We start from the raw sequence: 23,503 nt of genomic DNA on the forward strand, positions 1-23,503 counted from the left end.
ACCATCCTCAGACAGTTATTCTAACACGTTAGAACAAAATGGGGGGGGGGATGGATGTCAGTTCCAGAAATACAGTGATGGAAAACTGGTTAAAGGACTACACATTCTTTGAAAAGAAGAGTTACCCCAAATTTGCCACCCAACACTCATGAAAAATAAAGATTGGGAAGGTAATTCCTTTTTAAATTTTTAATTTATTATTTATTACAATTTTTTCACTTTGTATCCCGGCTGTGGCCCCCTCCCTCATCTCCTCCCAATCCTACCCTCTCTCCCTCTGGTCCCCCTATGCCACTCCTCTAGTCCACTGACAGGGGAGGACCTCCACCTCTTCTATCTGACCCTAGCCTATCAGGTCTCATCATCCTTCCTCTGTGGCTTGGCAAGGCTGCATCCCCCCCCCCCCCAAGGGGGAGGTGATCAGAGAGTCTGCCATTGAGTTCATGCCAGAGACATCCCCTGCTCTCCTTACTAGGGAACCCACTTGGAGACTGAGTCTATGGGCTACATCTGAGCAGAGGCTTTATATCCTCTCCCTGCATGGTCCTTGGGGGTATCAGTCTCTGCAGGGTCCCCAGGACCCAGTTATTTTTGGCTCTGTTGGTGTGTCCTTTTGGAGCTCCTGTCCCCTCCAGGTGAAAAGGTAATTCTTGTTAGGATCTTGTTTGTTTGTTGTTTTGGTTTATTTTCTTTTAATGTGCAGAAAGTGCAGTGTTTAAATCAACTAAGGAGACTACTGACCCAGAAAGGCAGTCCACAGGAGGACCACTGTATGCTCCTACATACCAGAATGCTCAATAGTCCAAGAGACAATGATTTCCGCCAAATGACCTATTTCTCATCACATTTTCAGCAGGACCTCCCACTGTACCCCCAAAGTTTACCAAAATCCAGGTATGCATAACTCCCCACCCCACAGTACTTTTGGAATCCAACAATGCTTTGTAAGTTATGCCCCAAGAAACACAGAAGGAGAAGCTGGAATGCAATCACAAAAGTCTCATTTAAATTCCTGGAAAGCACAGCTTCTCCAAACACACCATTCAGCTTTCTTTGGAAAACCTTTGCGTCGAATCATGAGTTTAGCTTCACTGGTCCCACAGCACCAGTACCATCAAGTCCAAAGGAAATAGATGCCACATTCCGTATTAAAAAGAATTCATCACATAGTCACTCTACACGGTGGAAAATAAAACAACCTAAACGCAGAGTTTTCTCCAACCAAGTGCATAAGAATTATCACTGATTTTAGTGGGCTCCCGAAGATCCCTCTGTACCAAAATATTACAGCCTCACAAAAAAGAAATGAAAAGAGAAAAGAAAATCAGTAGGATGTTCTCTAAGCTTTAAGGCACTATTTTGCATGAAGATGGGTACGGGAATTTGATTAAAACAAAAACAAACTCCACTTTCTTTCACAATCAAATCACATCCAAACAATCCAACGCGCAGTTTCTGATCTCCAGAGTTAACCGTGTCCACCTGTGCCCCAAGTGCAAGCCCTCCTTTTGCTCACCCTCTCCGGCGTGTTCTGCTTCTCTGTACACAGCGCTGGCTCCTGGTAGCAGAGCCCATCTAACTCGGTGTAGTTCAGTGCGCCGGCCAAGGGGATTCCAGCAGGACACAGCTGGTCGCAGAACCCCGCACACTCCGGCGCTAATCACTCACCTTGTCCCCACGCCTTTGCTCGGCGCCGAAGTCGGATTCGCCAGTGTCACATTTTATTCCCCGGCAGCCACGCGGGCGCGCGCACCACGCGCTCCCACGCTCCCACAGACGCCCTGGGAAGCTCGGCTTCGCTAGTGGCTCAGGCGACCCCGCGCTGGCGTGGTCCCCTCCCCGGCAACGCGCGACAGTGTAGCCGCCGGCTGCAGCTCGGGCTCCCAGCCAGTGAGTAGCTGCGCTCAGCCCCGCGCCGCACGCCTCATTGTTTCAGCCGGCGCGGCGGTGGCACCGCGGCAGTGGCCCTCTGGGCCGGCCCTCCGAGGCTCTTCCGCCCCGAAGCCCCGCACACCCCCGCCCTCCAGGCTCTGGGCTTCCTCCGGAGCTCACCTAGCGGCTAGGTGCCGGGAAGTTGCTCGGTCTCCCGCGCGCGCTTCTGCACGCCGCGGCCAGCGCAGGCGGGGAGCTCCGGCGACGCAGAGCCTGCCTCTCGCACAACGATTGCAGACTCCGCTGCGTGGGGCGGCGCGGCTGCCTAAAAAGGCGTGCTAATCCCAACCACCGCTTCCACCAACTGAGCGGCTCCCAGGGCTCCCATTCGGCCTCTGCTCCCCCCGTACCTGGCACCCGGCGACGCTAGGGTCCTGGTGGTGGCCTCTGGAATGCTACCGGCAGGGAGTGGTGGGCAGGGTGGTCTGGGGGGCTGGCCCGGAGGAAGTGAATCTTTGTGTGCTGGCCTCGAACACACAGCCCTCCGCAGAACGAAAACTGGGCTACCTGCCCTCCAGGCAGCGTCCTGGCCAGCTGGGTGGGGCGTGAGGAACACAGCATCCTCTGGGCCTCTGGCTCCCTTTGTTCAGGCTCGGTCTGGCTCAGGCTGCTCGCATCCTCATTCTGGCAGCTATTGGGAGGCGCCTAACTGTGCAGGGACAGACTTGGAAACCTGCCGCCTTCGCAACTCCCTACTTGCCCACCTCCACAGGTCCATCCAACCCTGGGAAGGTTTGCCAAGTTCTCTCCTCTGAGACTCCAGGGACTGTCCTCCGGGCATAACGGTGATGTGGGAGGCGCAGATCTGCCGCGTCTGTGCGGAACGCCCATTTGTCATTGGGGCCCTCCTATTTTCCAAAAGGCAGCCGCAGCTGTCCTGGGTTGTGGGTAAACACGCTTCTCTCAACTTTATCCCCTTGGATGTGGGTGCTCCCTGCAAGTTCTCTCGCGGAGTTAGAGAAGGAAAAGGGGTCCTGGTAGAGCAAGACTCAGTTGCTGATTGTTCTGCGGGACTATGGTCACTCACACCAAGACATCCCCCCTGGGCTCTGGGGTTCTTGCAGGGAGGAGCACTGGGGAGACAAATTCTTCACTAAATGTATTGTTTTAAAGTTTATCCTGCCGAGGTGTTTTTGTTTTGTTTTAGATGTTTAACAAGTTGCCCAGTTTATTCAGAATTCATGGAGTGTCTACATATGTGTGGGAGTAGGCATCATGATAGTTGGTCAACCCAGAAGTTTACACACATCTAACAATCACAGGAGTTAAACTAAAATCCACAGATAAAATGCGCTGTTTGCGATCAAGTGCAGCTGGGAGATGCTTTCTTAGGCTTCCCGAGTTCTATTAGCTCTCCAACACTTGGAATTTCTAAGAACTGCCGGAAGGGACGATGTGTCACTCATTCATAACTGCTTATATGTGTGAAATCCACACGGTATGGCTAATTCTGTGCCCTGCCCTCCCCATCAATCACTACAATGGACACTGTGGGGCATTGGGGTGCTGTAAACTGTGGATCTAGGCTTTGTCTTCTATGTAATGGGAAAACTTGTAAATACCATTAAGCTATGTGCTATAATGTGCTAAAAGTGTCTTCTCTAGTGCTTGAGTTCAACAGCAAATCCATTCGGGTAAAAAACAAAACAACAACAACAAAACAATAGTAGCATTGTTAAAATATTTCACTGCAAAATTAAAAAAAAAAACCTTCAATTTATAACATTTCTTACCAACTGGGAATATATATTTACCCCCATCTTGCTTCTTTTACAAAAAGGCTGCAAAAACTCCATGACTATCCTTAAAAAATAAACGCTAAAGTGTTCCGAGTTAACAGTGAACTTTGTGCCTACAGAAATTGTACCCAGCTTAAGACAAACTGCTATCATAGAAATTTCAGTGGGCTTAGACTTTTTAAGTAGAAAACGAAGGGCTCTACTTTGCAATCTGTTGCTTCCCAAGTGATTCATAAAGGCAGATTGTATTCAGAAAGCTGTCTATCGTGCTGGTTTCTGTCACATTATAATGGTAACTGAAATATTTTCACATGCTTTAGTTGATACGCTCAGGGGAACCCTAAACAAGTATAGGCTGATTCCCCCCCCCCCCATTGATCTACTGCATAATTCTGCTGACTCTATAATATTCCTTTCAGTTTCAAATGAAAATTTAAAAAGAAAGCCAGGAAGCATTTTAAAATGCATTTCCTGTATATGCTCGTATTCACTTGCATTTCTATTCTATGTAAAACTCAGGCTTCCTCCTTGTCATAACCCATGATTAGCAGATACTGCAGTTAGGCCCTTGAAGCACAGTTCAGTACCAGTTAGATTTGTACACATTTTGTGGTACAAATCTTAAGTATGTATTTCCTTCATCAGTAGGGTTTTATCATCAACCTCTGGAGTGGAACCAAGAGCACTAGAGGAAAAAATAAGGAAAAAACCCCTGTAATATTAAGGGTCTATTCAACCTTACTGGCCAGGAAAACCTAAAGAGGAACCCATTCCTGGTGCTGCACTTTTTACTTATTAGTTGGTGTTGTCTAGTATGGCGCTGTGGCCCCATTTTTAGGATAACTACATTTAAACTCTTTTTACATATGTGTATGCTTAAATTACAGGAAGACTTTGCAGTAGTATTTTTTAATGGGGTCAGTAGAGTTAATTATCCTTTCCCATAGTCCCTCCTTTATACTATCACCCCATTCCCCCACCAACTTTAACCCTTCCTATTCTTTTATGCTAACTTGTATCAATATATTTTTTCCATTTTCCCAAATCTCAGGAACCTTTAATAATTTTCTGACCCCTGTAAATAATCCAAATGAAGGATACATATTTAAATATTTAAAGCTGACATCCACAAACAAGAAAATGCATGCAACATTTGCCTTCTGGGACTGTGTTATCTCACTCAGGATGACTTTGTGAGCGCCATCCATTTGCCTGTGACTCCACAACTTCATTTTTCTTAACAACTGAACAATGTTCTGTTGTACCAGTGTAACCATGTTTTAACCATCCATCTCCATGCTGTTTGTATTTCCTGGCTGTTGTGAATAGAGCACCAGTGAACTACCCAAGCAGTCTTTTGGATACATGGTGTAAAAAGATCATGTACACAGCACCAACTGGCACAACCACAGCACAACTCCTATACCTAAGACTTGGCAATCATTTAAGAGGAGGGCAGAAAGCTTGTGAGAGCCAGAACTGCAAGAAGTTTGCTGTGAAATTATCTCTCCCAGAAATATTAGAGCTGCTACACCCATCAAGTCTCACCAACACTGGGCTACCTATCCAAGACTTGAACAAGAACAACAAAATCTTATGGAGCCTCAATCTTAGACAAAGTCTGACAGGCAACTATGGAATGCTGAGAGCAGAAGACACTGTTTTCCCCAAGGAAGAACCCCCAAATTGTTTATCCAATAACAAATGGTCAGTCCTGAAACTATATATATATATAGTTTCATATATATATATATATGAAAGCAGCATTATATGAACTGAGTAGGTTGTATTTATATATTTAGGAATATACACACATTGTTATTATACACACGCATACACAAACATGTGGATTTGAGTGTGTGCACATGTGTGTGTGAGAGAGACAGATCGACAGAGAGAGAGAGAAAGAGAGTGCACACTAACAAAGAGATAGAGACCATTAATCTGAGAAAGAGAAAAAGGGAGTGGGTACATGGAAAGGTTAGAAGGAAAGATAGGAAAGGGGAAAATCATGTAATCATATTTTAATTTCAAAAATAAAATTGAAACCCTTAGAAATATTAAGCAAACAGAAACATATCATTATGAAGAAACATACTTAGAGATTGTATTTAGGTATATGTAGGAACCAAGGTCCTGGGCCACCTGAGGCCCCTTGCCCGCCTTCCCTTCTGTGTTTGATATAGGAAGAACATTTTTTTTTTTTTTGCAGATGTAAGTCAGATGCCATCTGCAATACCAGTCGTTGGATAGATGGCACAAAGATACAATTGGTGGCCTTTAAGCTTGCCAGCATCCAGTCAGCTCTTGCCTTGATAAAGATAGCCACCAACGGAATTGTGGAGTCATCACCAGATAGGCATGAAGAAACATCAGAAAGAAAGAGACAAGACCCTTCTGCAGCTCCAAGGATAGCAGATGGGGCTGAAAAGTGGAAAATGTGATTTGCTTCTGACCTTGAAGTCTGAGTGCTGCTTTCTGAGCTTCAACAACTCAGTGTTCTGGATGAAGGTCACCTTTTGCAGAACAAGCTGAGCTCACTTAGAAGTTCACCATCACTCACAAGGCTTGACATTTCATACTTCATATAAGCCTTCCCATCAATTATCTCACTGGATTTTTAAAAGTCTGAAAGATGGAGTGAAGAAGTGGGGACAAAGACAGGCTCCAGGGCCAAATAGAGATGGCCCTGTCACTTATTAATTGCATGGCAACAATAATGCACACTAAAAATTCAGGGCTGTTTAAATACTAACTCCTAGAGTCTTCTAACAAGTTATTTTTTACTGACATAAAATTACAACAATAGAAAATGTATCCCAGATTTCCTGAAATATCGATACCTTCATAGAGGTGGTTTCTTATATTTAGGCCTCCTCTCTATTTAGTTTTCCTTGATCCTTGAACTATTGGAAGTAAGTTGTATGTATCACATCCCTTTGCCCCAACAACTTTATTTAATATTTCTTAAGAGTATAATCCCCCCACATAAATAGAAGGAGATATATACTTGTCAATATTTATGAAGCTCAGTGTGATAATATAATACTTGAAGAGCAATGTTCAGGCAAGGTCCTTAGAGTTTCTGTTCCTCGAACATTCACCACTGGGGACATTCTCATCTCTAGATTCCCTGCCTCTTTATTCTCTTTCATGTAGGACTTTTCCTCAGACTATTTAAAGAAAATCAAGCCATTTTCTGAGTGACTCCTCCAGCTTGAGCTTGTTTCCCCAGTTTATATTCAGATGTATTTACAGCTTTGTTTTCTTCTGCTTTTGGGCCAGAAACACCCCAGAGAAACATTTTCTCTCAGCATATCTTAAAAGGATGTTATACTCATTTCCCACAACACCGGATAATGTTGACTTCCTTACTCAGTGAATAAGATAGTCCCTATCTGCTCTCACCATAGTGAAGTGCTGCTCACTACATCCTTGTTAAATGTTGCTGGATGTGGCTGAACTTGGAGGTTGCGTTTCCTTAAGCCCACTCTCTAACTTTTGTTGCTTTTTGAGTCCACCTCCATATGGGTCCTTTTTTTTTTTTTTTTTTTTTTTTTTTTTTTTTACATTTTTTTTTCTTTTACATGGTGTAACTGGCATTTTCCCCCTGGACAAATAAAAGGATTTCTTCTGCTCTGTTCATAACATGTCAAGGGGAAAGTGTTTTTGCCTTGGCATAAAAAGTAAGTTTTCCTGGTTCACATAACTCAGACAAGACAGCTAACTCTGAAGCAAATTCCCCATTTGTAAAGTGAGAACCATCATGCCTTACCTTAGAGCTATTCAGCGGATTTAACAAGATGATGCTTAAGTGCTTATTCCAGTGCAGAATATTGTAACTTCCAATAAACTGATGTGTTATTAGAAGGGTGGGAGTGAGTGTGAGAGGGATGCATGGTAGAATTTGTTTTAGAACAGGGTATGTTTTGTCCCTATCTCACTCCAGCAACTGCATGTCAAATGTCAGTGCTTAGCTGGTTCAGAGGTAGCATCCGGAAATGCAGAAGGGAAGGCTAGTTCGGTACTTTCTCTCACATCCTTTAAGTTGATCAGAGTAACAGACAGAGCCATCCGCAGTTACACAGGGCACTCATTTCTGGCCATCACACTCCAGCTCCCTGGCCACCAGGCTGTCCCAGCTCCCACGTGAGGCCTTCCATGCTTTCCACCTGAAGCTCTCCCACCTGTCTGCCAGTTTGAAGCCTCTGCAACACACCAAGAGCGGATCTAGTCTTCAGTTGTTCTTTGTTGGATGGTTTTGGGGGATTTCCACAAAACATAAGGATTAGTAATTAGAAAATTTACAGAAATACATCTCAAGACTATCTTGATATCTGAAGACCAATGGAGACATTTCCACTCAAAAAATCATCTTAAGAGAATAAACACTCTCTATATGTCGTTCCTTTGATTACTTTCTCAAAGGCCTCTCCTTAGTGAGCAAGCATTGTAATTAATTAAAACGCACCTTGACTGCTGGTTAATTTTCCCTTGATTAGCCTAGCAATTTCTCACCTATCTCTCACAAAACATTAATCATTCTGAGTTGAAGTGACCTGTTCTGACACCTGATTACTATGGAGCTGAAAACACCATACCATTTCAGAAGTCTAAATCCTACAGCAATTTAAATTTTGTTCACTCAGTGATAGAAATGATACAAAATAGCTTTCATTATACAAACTAATGGGTAATAATGGCCCTAATTTAAAACTTCAGAGGCATGAACACAAAGTGGAAACTTTGGACCAATTTAAAAAAAAAATCTGTATGCTTTTAAAAGAGAAGCACTAAGTTGCTTTAGCTGAAGTTATTCTCTGCACAGTTCCAGGTCTCAGCTAGTGATTTAAAAATCAATGTAGCTTCTCAGAGTATTTTTCCATGCTTGAGGAATGATGGTAAATTACGTATAAGACATCTTGGCTCACATAGCTAGGCCTTTCTTCATTCAAACACTGCAGACTTCATAAAGAATCACCAGTGTGGCCTAGGCCTGCAGTCCCACAAGCCGAACAGCTAAGGTACATCAATTTTCACAAATACAAGGATAGCTGAGGCTATAGAGTGACAGCCGTCTCAAAAAGTAAAAACAAGGGCTGGAGAGATGGCTCACAGGTTAAGAACAGGGCTGTTCTTCCAAAGGTCCCGAGTTCCATTCCCAGCAACCACATCGTGACTCATAACCATCTATAGTGAGATCTGGTGCTCTCTTCTGGTGCTCAAGCACACATGCAGGCAGAATGCCGTATAAATAATAACTAAGTCTTTTAAAAAGTCCTATTTTATTTTTTAGTAATTGTTAGTCTTTTACCAAGACTACTTTATAATTTAAGTTTACCATTGGTATGTACGCCTTGGAATAAACTGTAAGGGTTTGGCACCATGTGAGGTTTTAGAGACATATTGTATACCTTGGAGCATAGTCTATGTAGGTAAAGGATACAAAGGTAATGCTGCAAGTATTAATGCTTTCTTTCTCTTTTAATGAGTTAACAGCGGGAGTTCCAAGATACTGTCTGACACATGATGTTCCAGCACACTGGTTGCAAAAGCAGCCATTAAAGTCTACCCATGTTTTAAAACCCAGTTATGAAGATGACTGGCAAAAAATATAAAATAATATTTGAACTTTAAAATGTTTGGCGCTAATGGGGAAATTCTTGTGGTTATTTTTATTGATTTTTGTGGTAATGAAGGTTGAATTCAGGTTCTTTCAGATAGTAGGTAAGTGCAGCTGAGGTACAGCCTTAACCTTGTTATTTAATTTATTTTATTTAGTCAGTTATTTAAGACGTGGTCTTTCTAAATTATCCTCAGCTTCATAACTAGCTAGGGACACAGGCATGCACCATCACACTCAGCTGGCCTATTATTTTTTAAAAGAATTACATATGCTTCAAATTTCCCAATTATAATTTCAAATGTAGACTAATAGACACTCTGTAAGTGGAAGCACTTTGGGGTCCTCAGTAGTTTTCAGAGTGGCAAGGGTGGCTGAAATGAGTGAGTTGGTGAACCAAAGTGCTTGAGAGTCCACTGTTCCTTGATATGTTCTAGTATCTTGTGAGTTTCTGGCTGTTCATAAAGCCTGAGATCCAACTGTCTTGTTTTGTTTGTTTGTTTTTGTTTTTGTTTTTTAATCAGAACCACTTTAATATTTCATTAAAGCCCTCATCACGGCCCCTTGGGTGGTCCTTTCTTTCTAACATAATGTCTCAGTAGATCTTGTGTTCAGGTCTTTCTCACCCAATCTGGGCTCAACCCTTTACTTCCTCTTCTATCCACCTCTTATCTATTGAGTAGAGAAGCTTCTCATCCTTCACAAGTCAGTCTGAAAAAATCCAGAAAACCTAACTGATACCTCAAACAGTGATAAGCCCTTTTTAAGCACACCACTGTGGTCCACAGTACCTGTTTGTGGTTGCATTTAACAGCAGTGTGTCACACTAAATATTCAATTGAATATTTTCTATATTCTAGGATTTGCTCTAGGTGAAAAATATAATCATCTAAAATGATGGAAATGTAATAATAAAAAAAACCCCTCTGGTCCTTGTGGGTCTGATGGTCTCATGTGTGGCAGGACTGTATGTGTGACACAGAATACATATATAAATATAAATTATATGGTAAGTCAGCTGGTAACAATGCCATAGGATAAACAAGCATCTGAGAAGAGCTACTAGTATTTGGAAAGGGCATGTGCCTATACTTTTCAAGGCTCATCCAGGAAGATGGAAGGTGATATAGCAAAACATACTGGATCAGGTCACAGGACATCAGAAGGTAGGAAGCTGCACGAAGCATTTAGAGTAGAGGCTCATTGGTGTTAAGTATTGCTTGTTTGTTTGTTTCTTTTTTGAGACAGGGTTTCTTTGTTTAACCCTGGCTGTCCTAGACTTGCTTTGTAGACAAGGCTGGCCTCGAACTCACAGTGACCTGCCTCTGCCTCCCAGAGTGCTGGGATTACAGGCATCCACCACACCAGCTGGTATTAAGTGTTATAAGCAAAGGCATACTTTTTTAAAGATTCAATTTTAATTATGTTTATATATGTGGATTTGTGCACAAGTGCATTGTCTTTAAAGGCCTTGGAGGTGGTTGTGGGCCAGTTAATGTGGGTTCTGGGAACCAAAATCAGATCTTCAAGAGCAGCACACTCTTAACCATTGAACTATCTAGATTTCCAGCCCCAGAAATCTATACATCTAAAGTACACTGACGTACATTCTTTGGCCTCTCCTTTCCCTGCTAACATCAATACAGGGGAGGATGCACAATTGTTGTTGAGGAAATGTCCACTATTAACTCTGCTTCTCATGGACCACTTACTTACTTTCCCACCAGAGACACAGTGGCTTGCTTCAACTGCCCTTACTGGTAAAAGCTGACTTTCTTCCTCTGCTTTCTTCACAGCGGTGTTTTCTGTAATCTATCATGTCTTCTCAGTGTGTACTTGCCCTTTCTAAGACCCATCAACAGGACACCAACCAAGATTTCCTAAGACGATGTCCTCTTGTCTGGACTGTACTGTGACCTCTCCCCAAGCTACATGCTTGAGGACATGTGCTTGCTAAGAACTTTAAAACTCCTTGATAATTAACTGGGATCAAAATCTTTGACCAACTTGCTGTTCCAACAAGGAATACTGTAACTGTTACTCTGTGCATTCATCTTAGAAGTATTGCTAGATATGTTTAGCATGAGGCAATGTGATTTTTAAGACGCTTGAATGGACAAGATCTGACCAAAAAAAAAAAAAAGAAAGAAATTTCCAGAGAACTTCTCAGGGCAATCCAAGTGAGTGTTGAGGCTTTTGCTTTCTTGTGCTGATGAGTGTTGCTTCTTGGTGTTGGCCTTTGGACTGCATTGCTGGCATCCTGAAGACCAAGTTTGGTAATCCCCTAAAGACCCATCAACCCCAATCAGCAGGAAGTCGACAAAAGAGGTCTACAGCCCTTTTCCTTACTAATCTTCTATCTAAGGTCTAAGGTTGGAAGGAAGGTAGAGGTGTTTAAGAACCACAAATAAAGTAGATTTGGAAAAAAAAAAAAAAGTAGATTTGGTGGAAAATCTAAGCCTACACAATTGTGAGCGAAAACTGACACTAAATAAAGCACTAATGACACTTATTCGCAGTTTGAGGGCTTCACTAGGATATCAGAGCATCTCCTTTAAAACACGTTCTTCTGTCAGAGACAGCCCCTGTTCCCCTTACTAGGGCCCTCACTTGGAAACTAAGCTGCCATGGGCTACATCTGTGCAGGGGTTCTAAGTTATCTGCATGCATGGTTCTTGGGTAGAGTATCAGTCTCAGAAAAGACCCTTGGGCCTTTTTGGTTCCACCTCCCCTGTCAGTGGACTGGCGGGAGGAGCATGGGAGGAGAAGAGGGAGGGATGGTGGGATTGGGAGGGGATAAGGCAGGGGGCTATAGCTGAGACACAAAGTGAATAAGTTGTAATAAATAAAAAAGAAAGAAAGAAAACCAGCATTTGTCAAAAAGTTAATGATAGTGTCTGCTTTCTTGTGCCCACAAATATTTTGAATTGTATGCTACTCTATTGCCCAAATTTTCATTAAAAATTTGAGAAAAAAAAAAACCACATTCTTTTGTGCTGCATTTCCTCTAAGCACTATCTGTTTCTTTATCAGTGACATGCCTACAGTGAGAACTTACAGCAGATCAGGAGCTCTCTTGTTATTGCCTCAGTACCTCAAAGATGATCTAGGGCCAATCGGTAACTTTAATTATGGACTTCTTCTTTCTTCCTAAACTATACCCTTATTATGGGAACAAAATGGGCTACTGGTCTCTCCATTCTTTTTAGTTGTGGTTTGAATGTGAGATATCTCCTATAAGCTCATGGATGTGAACACTTAAGTAGTATGAAATTGTGATATTTGGGGAAGGTTGTAGAATTTTTAGAAGCTAGGGACTATCTGCACAAAGTAGATTTCTAAAGGAGTGGTTTGGGGGGTTAACACTCAGCTCTGATTTCCACCACAATCTTTCTGAGCTTCTTGAGACGCTGGCATATAATAGACCATGATCACTCCTCAAGCTCTAGTTATCACTGCTATCAGCCACTTCCACATCCCTTCTCCTCCACTGTAGATTGTATTCCCCTTTAAGCCACATTCTAAAATAAATCTTCCCTAGAGTATCACTTTGTCAAGTATTTGATCATAGCAATGAGAAAAGTAATACACTGGGAATGGGAAATTTTTTATGTATGTAATGTCCAGTCATTGCTAAGAGTAAAAGCAATTCACAGAATGAAAAGAGACTGGCAATACTTACGGATCAAAAAATAACATATCAACCGTACAAAAAACAAGAAGACTGCATGAAGGCCTCATGGAGAAAAAAAGAAAGACATAAAATGAACAATTCTTGGCTTACTGTACATTTTAAAAATATTTTCTGTTTTGTTATCAGTGCTGTTGTTAGCTTTAATCGGTTTTAAATGTATTTCTATATCTTGCATTGTTTGTTTGATATTGTAAACTCTTTGTGAAGTTTGTGTTTTCTCCTCTTGAAGGTCTTGGAATCTGAGCTCTCAGGAGTAGCATGCTCACTAAGATGATCATCAAATAAATTATGGAGAGATCTCTAACTCAACAAACATGTGAACTGTAAATCAGCAACAAAAGGAAGCTATAAAACCACACAGCACAATACCTCTAAAAGATCCTAAGCCATACATTTGAGGATACTTGGCTAAATGTCTGAGGAAGAGTTCACATTTGCAAGTAGATGTTATCAATGACCCCCACAAAAAAGAACACGAATGAAGCAAGGCAATTAATACATGGCCTGGAGATAAAAATCACAAACATGAGGAAGAGAGTTGTCCAAATGGATGAGGAAATCAGCAGTGTGCATGAAAAGGCCAGTGACATGGAAAAAAAAAATTCAGCAAGAAATTGGGTTTTAAAATAAAATTAAAAATGTAAAAAAAAAATGAGTGCTTGGTTAATCAAATAATAGACACTAATAAACACATCCATATACAGGCCAGGCTGAAGTCTTTAAGGACTAAGGAGAGTGAGGAAAACTCAACTCAAACATCAATAAAGGAAACACTAACTTTGCCTAGAATGTCTAAGAACAATGAGATGATCAGTAAGGACTACTAAGAGACAGTCTGAGATAATCTGAGCTACCTTGAAAAAGTCTTAGAATGGCTGAGGCCCATGGAAAAACTGAAGATCAGGCAGGCAATCTGAGTGGAACAAGCGGAGAACGGTCACAATGCCCAGAAGATGTTTAGAAGACAAACTGAAGCACCTGGACAGAACGCTGTCCAGCCTGCTAAGCTGCCAGAAGCTCATACAGTTTGCTCTGTTTTTTTTTTTTTTTTTTTTTTTTTTTTTTAATGAACTATCGTCTCTGCTGGGGTGGGCTGCGATGTTCCATCTGTCTTTGAAGCATTTCAGTTCCTGTAGGTAAACACTCACTCTTGGTCCTGTAAAACATTGGTTTGTCAAATTGGACTGTGGTGATACTTGTACTTTTTTTTTTAATTTTGATACTTGTACTTTTATTTGTTATCAGTTCCCTATATGCAATGAGTAGTCACTTGATTACATCTCCCCCGAACATTAACATTAAATAACATTAACATCAAATAACATTACACAAAGCAACAAAATTATAGAAGTTATTAAATATCTCCCCAACATAAACTTAAACATAAATGACTTTAAATCAGCAACAAAATGTTCAGTAGTTGAATAAGTTAGCATGGGATGAGGTTCTTTTTCAAACAACAACAGCAACAAATCCAAGATCTCAAGTAAATAATCTAATGGTGTACTTTAGGATCTTAGACACATAACAGAAAAAAAAATTTAAAGCTGTAGATGGATAAATAATAAAGATTGAGAAAGAAATGGATAAAATAGAGACAGAAAAAGCAATACATGGAATCAAAGATTTGTTGGGGGCAGGGGGAAGACTGACAAACTCTGCAACTGAAACCAAAATAAAGAGAACTGAATTTAAAATAACTAGAGATAAAACACTAACTTTTACAACAGATTCCAATGAAATTCAGAGGATCTACAAAGGATCTATGTGAATAACTGACACATATTTGAAAATTATTCAACCTCCGCAGCCATCAGAGATTGCAAATTAAAATTTCCTGGCGATTCCTCTTCACCTGAGTTAGAATGCTCATCTTGAATATAGCAAGAAACTAGTGCTGGGTGGGATATGGGGAAAGCTGACTCCTGGCACTGCCAGTGGGAGGAAAAACAGCTAAAGCCCCTGTGAATATTAATGCGTAGGTTCCTGAAATTTAAAAGGGGAACTTCAGTATGATCTACGTATTCCACTCCTAATATATTCCCAAGGGATCTAAGTTAGCACAACACAGATAATTGCACATTCATGTCATTGTTGTGTTACTCATATTAGCCAATTTATGGAGCCAGTATAGATGCCAATCAACAGAAAGACGAAGTTAGAGATGATGGTACATATTCATATTGGAATTTTATTCTAGTGTAAAAACTGAAGTCTTGATGTTTGAAGGCAAATTGATAGAATTGGAGAGCATTATGTTAAATAAAATAAGTTAGACTCAACAGACAAATATCATATTTCTTTTTGCAAAATCTAGATTTAAGATTACAAATACACAAACACACAATATAGAAAAGGCATTGTGAGAGCAACAGAAAAGGTCTAAAGAGGGGAGGGAGTAATGGAATTTATATGGAATTAAATCAAAGGAGGTGACTACTTGTAAGTAAGAATAAGAGTCTGTCAATGCATGTGGAGTGGGAGGGTGGGAGAGTACGGATATAAGAAAAGTGTAAATATATACATGTACATGGCAATGATATAGTGAAACCATTTTTTTTTCTCAAATGAAAATTAAGACATACAACATGAAAGTGTTCAACTAGCTTTCTAATTAGAAATAAACAAACGAGTGCTCGCTTCGGCAGCACATATACTAAAGTTGGAACGATACAGAGAAGATTAGCATGGCCCCTGCGCAAGGATGACAAGCAAATTCGTGAAGCGTCCCATATTTTTACCTTCAAAGAAGTGCTAACTCCAATTCTCCTCAAGCTATTCCACAAAATAGAAACAGAAGGAACACTACAAAACGCATTCTATGAAGCCACAGTCACCTTAATACCTAAACCACACAAAGACCCAACAAAAAAAGAGAACTTCAGGCCTATCTCTCTTATGAACATTGACGCAAAAATACTCAATAAAATACTTGCAAACCGAATCCAAGAACACATCAAAGATATTATCCACTATGACCAAGTAGGCTTCATCCCAGGCATGCAAGGGTGGTTCAACATACGGAAATCCATCAATGTAATCCACTACATAAACAAACTGAAGGAGAAAAACCACATGATCATCTCCTTAGATGCCGAAAAAGCATTTGACAAAGTCCAACACCCATTCATGTTTAAAGTCTTGGAGAAATCAGGGATACAAGGCACATACCTAAAGATAGTAAAGGCAATATACAGCAAGCCCATAGCTAACATCAAACTCAAAGGAGAGAAACTGAAATCAATCCCACTGAAATCAGGGACAAGACAAGGCTGTCCATTGTCCCCATATCTCTTCAACTTAGTACTTGAAGTCCTAGCCAGAGCAATAAGACAACTAAAGGAGATCAAGGGGATACAAATTGGAAAGGAAGAGGTCAAAGTGTCACTATTTGCAGATGATATGATAGTATACACGAGCGACCCCCAAAATTCAACCAGAGAACTCCTTCAGCTGATAAACACCTTCAGCAAAGTGGCAGGATACAAAATCAACTCAAAAAAATCAGAAGCCCTCCTGTATACCAAAGACAAAAAGGCTGAGAAAGAAATTAGGGAAACAACACCCTTCACAATAGCCACTAATAACATAAAGTACCTTGGTGTGACCCTAACCAAGCAAGTGAAAGACCTGTTTGAGAAAAACTTCAAGTCTCTGAAGAAAGAAATCGAAGAAGATATCAGAAGATGGAAAGATCTCCCGTGCTCATGGATTGGTAGGATTAACAATGTGAAAATGCCCATACTGCCAAAAGCAATCTACAGATTCAATGCAATTCCCATCAAAATACCAACTCAATTCTTTACAGACCTTGAAAAAAAGATTCTCAGTTTCATATGGAGAAACAAAAACCCCAGAATCTCCAAAACGATCCTGTACAACAACAGATCATCTGGAGGTATCTCCATCCCTGATCTCAAGCTGTACTACAGGGCAACAGTAATAAAAATTGCATGGTATTGGCATAGAAACAGAAAGGAGGATCAATGGAACCGCATCGAAGACCCAGAAATAAACCCACACACCTATGAATTCTCTATATTTGACAAAGAAGCCAAATCCATTCAATGGAAAAAAGACAGCATCTTCCACAAATGGTGCTGGACCAACTGGATGTCTACACGCAGAAAAATGAAAATAGATCCATATTTATCACCCTGTACAAAACTAAAGTCACAGTGGATCAAAGACCTCAACATAAAACCAAATACTCTAAATCAATTGGAAAAAAAAAGTGGGGAACAGCCTAGAACTCATTGGCACAGGAGACAACTTCCTGAACAGAACACCAACAGCACAGGCTCTAAGAGCAACAATCAATAAATGGGACCTCATGAAACTGAAAAGCTTCTGTAAAGCAAAGGACACCATCATCAAAACAAAAAGAGTGCCTACAGATTGGGAAAGAATCTTCACTAACCCTTTATCTGACAGAGGACTAATATCCAGTATATACAAAGAACTAAAGAAGCTGAAAAGCAGCAAACCAAGTAATCCAATTAAAAAATGGGGAACAGAGCTAAACAGAGAATTCCCGACAGAGGAATATCGAATGTCAGAGAAACACTTAAAGAAGTGCTCAACCTCATTAGCCATCAGGGAAATGCAAATCAAAACGACCCTGAGATTTCACTTTACACCCATCAGAATGGCCAAGATCAAAAACTCAAGTGACAACACATGCTGGAGAGGTTGTGGAGAAAGGGGAACCCTCCTCCACTGCTGGTGGGAATGTAAACTGGTACAACCACTCTGGAAAGCTATCTGGCGCTTTCTAAGACAATTAGGAATAGTGCTTCCTCAAGACCCAGCTATACCACTGCTATGTATATACCCAAAGTTTGCTCAAGTACACAAAAGGGATACTTGCTCAACCATGTTTATAGCAGCTTTATTTGTAATAGCCAGAACCTGGAAACAACTCAGATGTCCATCAATGGAAGAATGGGTACAGAAATTGTGGTATTTCTACACAATGGAATACTACTCAGCAATCAAAAAGGAGGAAATCATGAAATTTTCAGGCAAATGGTGGGATCTAGAAAAGATCATTCTGAGTGAAATATCCCAGGAGGAGAAAGACAAACATGGTATATACTCACTATATAGACCTATAAGATATGATAAACATAATGAAATCTATACACCTAAAAAAGATAATCAAGAGAGCGGACATGGGGTAAGATGATCAATCCTCGTTTAGAAAGACAGATGGGATGTGCATTGAACGTATGACAGGAGTCTACTGAGCGCATCTGAAAGACTCTAACTAGCAGTGTTTTCAAAGCAAAGACTCATGACCAAACCTTTGGCAGAGTACAGGGAATCATAAGAAAGAAGGGGAGTTAGTCTGTTGGGGAAAGGATAGGAGCTCCACAAGGACCAAATATATCTGGGCACAGGGTCTTTTCTGAGACTGACATTCAACCAAAGACCATGTATGGATATAACCTAGAACCTCCGCTCAGATGTAGCCTGTGGTAGCTCAGTAACCAATGGGTTTCCCAAAGTGAGGGGAACAAGGACTATTTCTAACAGGAACTCAATGACTGGCTCTTTGGTCTCCCCACCCCAGAAGGGAGGAGCAGTCCTGTTAGGCCACAGAGGAGGGCTTTGCAGCCAGTCCTGAAGATACCTGATAAAACAGGATCAGATGAATGGGGAGGAGGTCCCCCCTATCAGTGGACTTGGAAAGGGGCACGGTGGAGATAAGGGAGGGAGGGAGGGACTGGGAGGGAATGAGGGAGTGGGACATGGCTGGGATACAGAGTTAATAAAATGTAACTGATAGAAAAAAAAAAAAAAAGAGCTCCTTTGTGGGAGTTCTCTGCACATGTGGTCTGTGCCCACAGTAGACTTCCAGTCATGCCAGGCATTGTTCACTGCTTTTAAAAAATTAAAATGGAGCCTGGAAATTCTCAAAAAAAAAAAAAAAGAAATATACAAACGAAATTTGTAATTAGTCTGTATGATGGAGAAACTAAATTTCTTTAAGGACTGATAACACTAATAAATAAAAATGAAAAAAAATTACAGTAACATTCTCATTATACTAAATTAAATGCACTGTGAATAACTTCAAACATAAAGCATAAAACCTTACTTTAATTATTTGTGCATGTGTGTGGGGATGTGGATGTGAGTGTCTGAAGAGGCCAGAAGACTGTGTCAGGTCCCCAAAGCTGAACTGGAGGGGGTTGTGAGGTGCCTGATGGAGATGTGGGGACCAAACCTGAGTCCTCTGTAAGAGCAGCAAGTGCTCATAATGGTTAGGCCATCTCTCCATCACCATGTTTAATCATTTTATGGTTTGCATTTAAATTTATTTCGAGTTAGGTATATGTATGAGTTTTGCGTGTACATACATATCTTTGCAATTTCCTGAACTGGAGTTAAAACCAGTTGTCAGGCACCATGTAGGGTGCAGGAAATCAATCCCAGGACCCTGGAAGAAACACCAGTATTTTATATTTCTTTTCCAACGCTAGCAGCAGCTGGGGTGGTCCGTCTCACTCAATTAGGAAGTGATAACTCCTACTTTGTTCTTCAGTTTCATAAGAAGTTCAGTTATTCCATGAAGTTTCTTTGTCTTTCCGTATAACATTTTAGACTCTTATAAAATATTGCAAAAATTATTCCTGGGAATTGATAGGATTTTTTTATTCACATCAACTTAAAAGGAGTTAAAATTTTTACTACCTTACTTCAATATGCAAAAGTGGATGATTTCACTAGATATTTACAGCTTCTTAAACTGTTTTTCTTGGCATTTTGTGATTTTTCAACATATGACTCCAATAGAGGCGATGCTGGATTTATTCCTAGGAATTTCCTTTTTAAAAAATGTGGGTTTCAGTGTATTCCTAGTTATCATATAGAAATAGAATGGATTTCTGCATACTAATCTTTCTTCTTACAGCCTTATGAATTTGCATATTTTAAGTTTTGATGGATACTTTTGGGTTTTCTATTTTGATCATCATGACAGTAATGAATGTGGGCATTATTCTCTATTTCCTTCTAGCCTGTTCATGTCTTTGCTTCACCTACAACTTTAAGTACAAAGTAAAATGGCAGTGATCACAACAGACAGACATGTTTTGCTTCCAAAGTTAAGATAAAACAGCCATTAAAAAAAAAAAAAAACAAGTAAGTGTGATATCAACAGTGGGTCCTTACAAGGGTATTTATCCACTATGGTAGATGCCTCAGGGAATTTCATGCCTGGCACTGTAATACTGGTGAAAGTTAATGGTTAGTAGGGCAATAGGCCCTGGGGTAGAACTTGTATCCTTACGTTACCAAACAGCCACGCTGTCAAAGTGCCTTATAAATATTTATGTTAGTATTCATGGTCACAGAAGCTTCTTTCTTCAGTTCACATCAGAGTGCAGAAATGCGTAAGTGGCCAGAGTCCTGAGTTTAGGTTACTGAGCTCATCCTCAGATGAGACATTTACTCCACAACCACAATCATCAAGCATCAGAAAACATCATGGAAGAGAAGCAGAAAGAATGCAAGGGCTGGAGGATGGGCAGGGGTACTGTGAGCACTCTCTTCTGGAGATGACATGGCTATTGTGGTCATGATCTCACAGCAGCCGTGCTTACTAGTACAAGACTAAGCTGAGACTCCCAACATAGACCTCCAGGTTCCACCCCCTACTGACCAGGTGTTATCAGTGGATAGGTGCTGGGGAAGAGAGAATCATTCTTTTTGAGGGTGTAGTTATTGGCAGATTTTATGTGCTCTGGTGAATGCCCTACACCTGTGCATATATGGACAGCAGTACTACAAACAAAAAGACATGAAAATGGGAGGAAAAAGTTTTGAAGGGGTATGGGTGAAGTTGGAGGAAGAAAATTAGGATTATATATAATCAAATTACATTGTATACATGTTTGAAATTCTCAAAAATAAAAGAAAAGGTTTATTGTTGCTATTGTGTTTTACACACAGTGAAGGGGAGAGTCTAGGTATTTTTATTTTGAGATATGATTTTTATGAATAAATTTCCCTCAACACTCTCCCAGAAAACTTCTATAATTGATAGACACCAATAAGTGAGTAGGATAAAAAGTTGACACAAAGATTAGTAGCCTTCATATATACAAATAATTATTTCTTCTTTTCTCTACATTCAACTTTTGTTTTGAGTGGCAAGTTAGGTTCACTTGGATCCAAACTTCTCAGTTGTATCACTTTATATCATTGGTTTCTTTTTGGTATGTTGGTTTTAAGTTTCATTATTGGTTAGAGAGGAATTGTTATGTTTGTGCACATGTATGTAGAGGACAGAGGTTGGCATAGGTTTCTTCCCGTTCTTTCTTGACATCTCTTCACCTTTCTTTTTTGAGACATAGGGTATTACTGAATCTGGTCTTTCTGCTGAGTAGAGTACTTGGCCAGCATGCCCCAGGAATCTTCTCTGCATCTTTCGCACTGGTGTCGCCAGTGTGTGGCATCATGACAAGAACATGGGTACTCGGGATGAAACATGGCTTCTCTGACTTCTGTGACTAGTACTTTATCAATGGAGCCATCTCTCCATCCTCCAGCACCGGGTGGGGAACCTTTACTGTTCTGAGTAGAAGATTAAAATCTTACATAAATCTAGTGTTTTGCTATAGCTTTATTGATGTCATCTCACTGATATAGGGGGTGAACAGTGAAAACATACATTTTCCACGTAGCTCTATTGATATTTAATGATAAGATAGAAACACCTTTTTTTTTTTTTTCTTTGAGTGTGGAGACTTAAATTCCCCTCCTGGCTTTTACTGATTTCTCTTCAGAATCCCAGAACACTGTTGTTGCTACCAATCAGAATTTCAGACTTCTAGTCAGGATGGTGGCGCCCAGAACTCATGATGTCTGAATAGAGGGAGGTTAAGCTCAGTGACTGCTGAGTGAGCAAGTGGCCATGCTGCTGCCTTTGAAATGCCCATCTCTGTGTTTGCCCAGAAACACTGGGATTATCCACCTTCCTGAGGAGGGCTCCCAGGCTCTAGTATCATCTATCCTCTACCACTCTCACTCCTGAGTCTCAGGATCATCCAGCCTACAGCTCATGGCTCTAGAGGCCTTCCCGAGGAGACCTGCCAGGGTCGCAAGATCACACACCTAGGCTCTCTGGCCAATGGCCCTACCTCCCTTCCCTAGGAGGGCTGTCAGGCCACAGGATCATCCAGCCTTTGGACCACAGTTCTATTTGCCTTCCTGAGGAGACCTGCTCAGGCTCCAGGGACACACTGTTTTAGTCTCCAGCCCATGGCCATACCCACCTTCTAGAGGAGGGATCCCAGGTCCCAGAACCATCCAGCCTCTGAACCACAGCTCCACTAGCCTTCCCAAGGAGAGCAGCAATACCCTAGGATCATTTGAGTTAGAGCCATTCCACCCAAGTCCCCTGGCCTGTGAGTCCTAGCTACTCCCTGAGATTCAGCCTCCTGCCCATGGCCCTACCCCCCATTGCTAGGAAGGCTGCCAGAACCCAGGAAGACCCAGCTTCTGGCTCAGGGCTCTTCCTGCCTTCCCAAGAAGTCCACATGGCTAAAGTCCAGCAGAAGATCACAATCAACAAGAGTCAGAGCAATATGACACTACTAGAACCCCCTATTACAACAGACCATGTATATTCTAACGCAGCTAAACACAGGGAAATAACCAAAACAGACGAATGAAATGAATAAATGGTTCAAGGCCTGAAAATGGAAATAAAGACAGAAAACAGAAACTGGGGAAATTCTGGAGATGGAAGACTTAGGGAAGAAAACAGCCACTATAGAGGTAAGCATTAACAACAGAATATGAGAGATGGAGGAGATACTCTCAGGTGTTAGAAGATACAATTGAAAAAAAAATCAATACATCTGTCAAAAAAAAAAGTTAAACCTAAAAAATTCCTGTCTGAAAACATACAAGGGATCAGGGACACTATGAAAAGCTGAAAACTAAGACTATAGATGAACGAAAAGAAAGAGAAGAGAATAGAGGAAAGAGAAGGAATAGAAGAAAGAGAAGATTCCCGGCTTCAAGGGCCAGAAAATAGTTTCAAGAAAATCGTAGAAGAAAATACTCCCAACTTAAAGAGAGAGCTGTCTACAAACATAAAAAAGGCTTGCAGAACACCAAATAAATTAGACCAGAAAAGAAAATCCTCCCAGCACATAATTATCAAAATACTAAATGTACAGAACAAAAAAAAGAATATTAAATGCTGCAAGGAAAGAAGGCCAAGTATCGTATAAAGGCAGACCTATTAGAATTGCAACAGATTTATCAACAGAGAACCTAAAAACCAGAAGGGGCTTGGTAGATGTCTTGCAGACCATGAGAGAGCCAGTAAAGCTTTCAATAACCATAGATGTAGAAAAAAAAGATAGTCTATGAAAAAACAAATTAAAAAATATACACAAATATAGCCCTACAGAAGATATTAGAAGGAAAGCTCAAAGTGAAGAAGGTTAACTACATCCAAGAAAACACAGGAAATAAGCAACACTATCAACTCAT

General features: G+C 40.9%; 1 protein-coding gene and 1 non-coding gene across 5 annotated transcripts in view; one reads left to right on the forward strand and one right to left on the reverse strand.

Annotated features, from left to right (window-relative positions):
* The window catches only part of St6gal2 (ST6 beta-galactoside alpha-2,6-sialyltransferase 2), an 85,717-nt gene extending 82,983 nt beyond the window's left edge, over positions 1–2,734 (reverse strand). The window contains exon 1 of one of the 4 annotated variants that reach the window (XM_021656997.2): positions 2,283–2,734. Coding sequence is in view for 1 of the 4 variants with exons in the window: in XM_021657000.2 (XP_021512675.2) it covers positions 1,517–1,575 (59 nt within the window). In the remaining 3 variants the exon portion in view is untranslated. The other 3 variants (XM_021656999.2, XM_021656998.2, XM_021657000.2) reach the window with 3 other exon arrangements.
* A 12,886-nt stretch (positions 2,735–15,620) lies between these two features.
* On the forward strand, positions 15,621–15,727 carry LOC132648424 (U6 spliceosomal RNA). Its single transcript, XR_009586826.1, has one exon. It is a non-coding gene; the product is annotated as a U6 spliceosomal RNA (small nuclear RNA).
* The last annotated feature ends 7,776 nt before the right edge of the window (positions 15,728–23,503 follow it).

This window comes from Meriones unguiculatus, chromosome 16 (genome assembly GCF_030254825.1).
Source record: "Meriones unguiculatus strain TT.TT164.6M chromosome 16, Bangor_MerUng_6.1, whole genome shotgun sequence".
Classification (NCBI taxonomy): Eukaryota; Metazoa; Chordata; class Mammalia; order Rodentia; family Muridae; genus Meriones; species Meriones unguiculatus.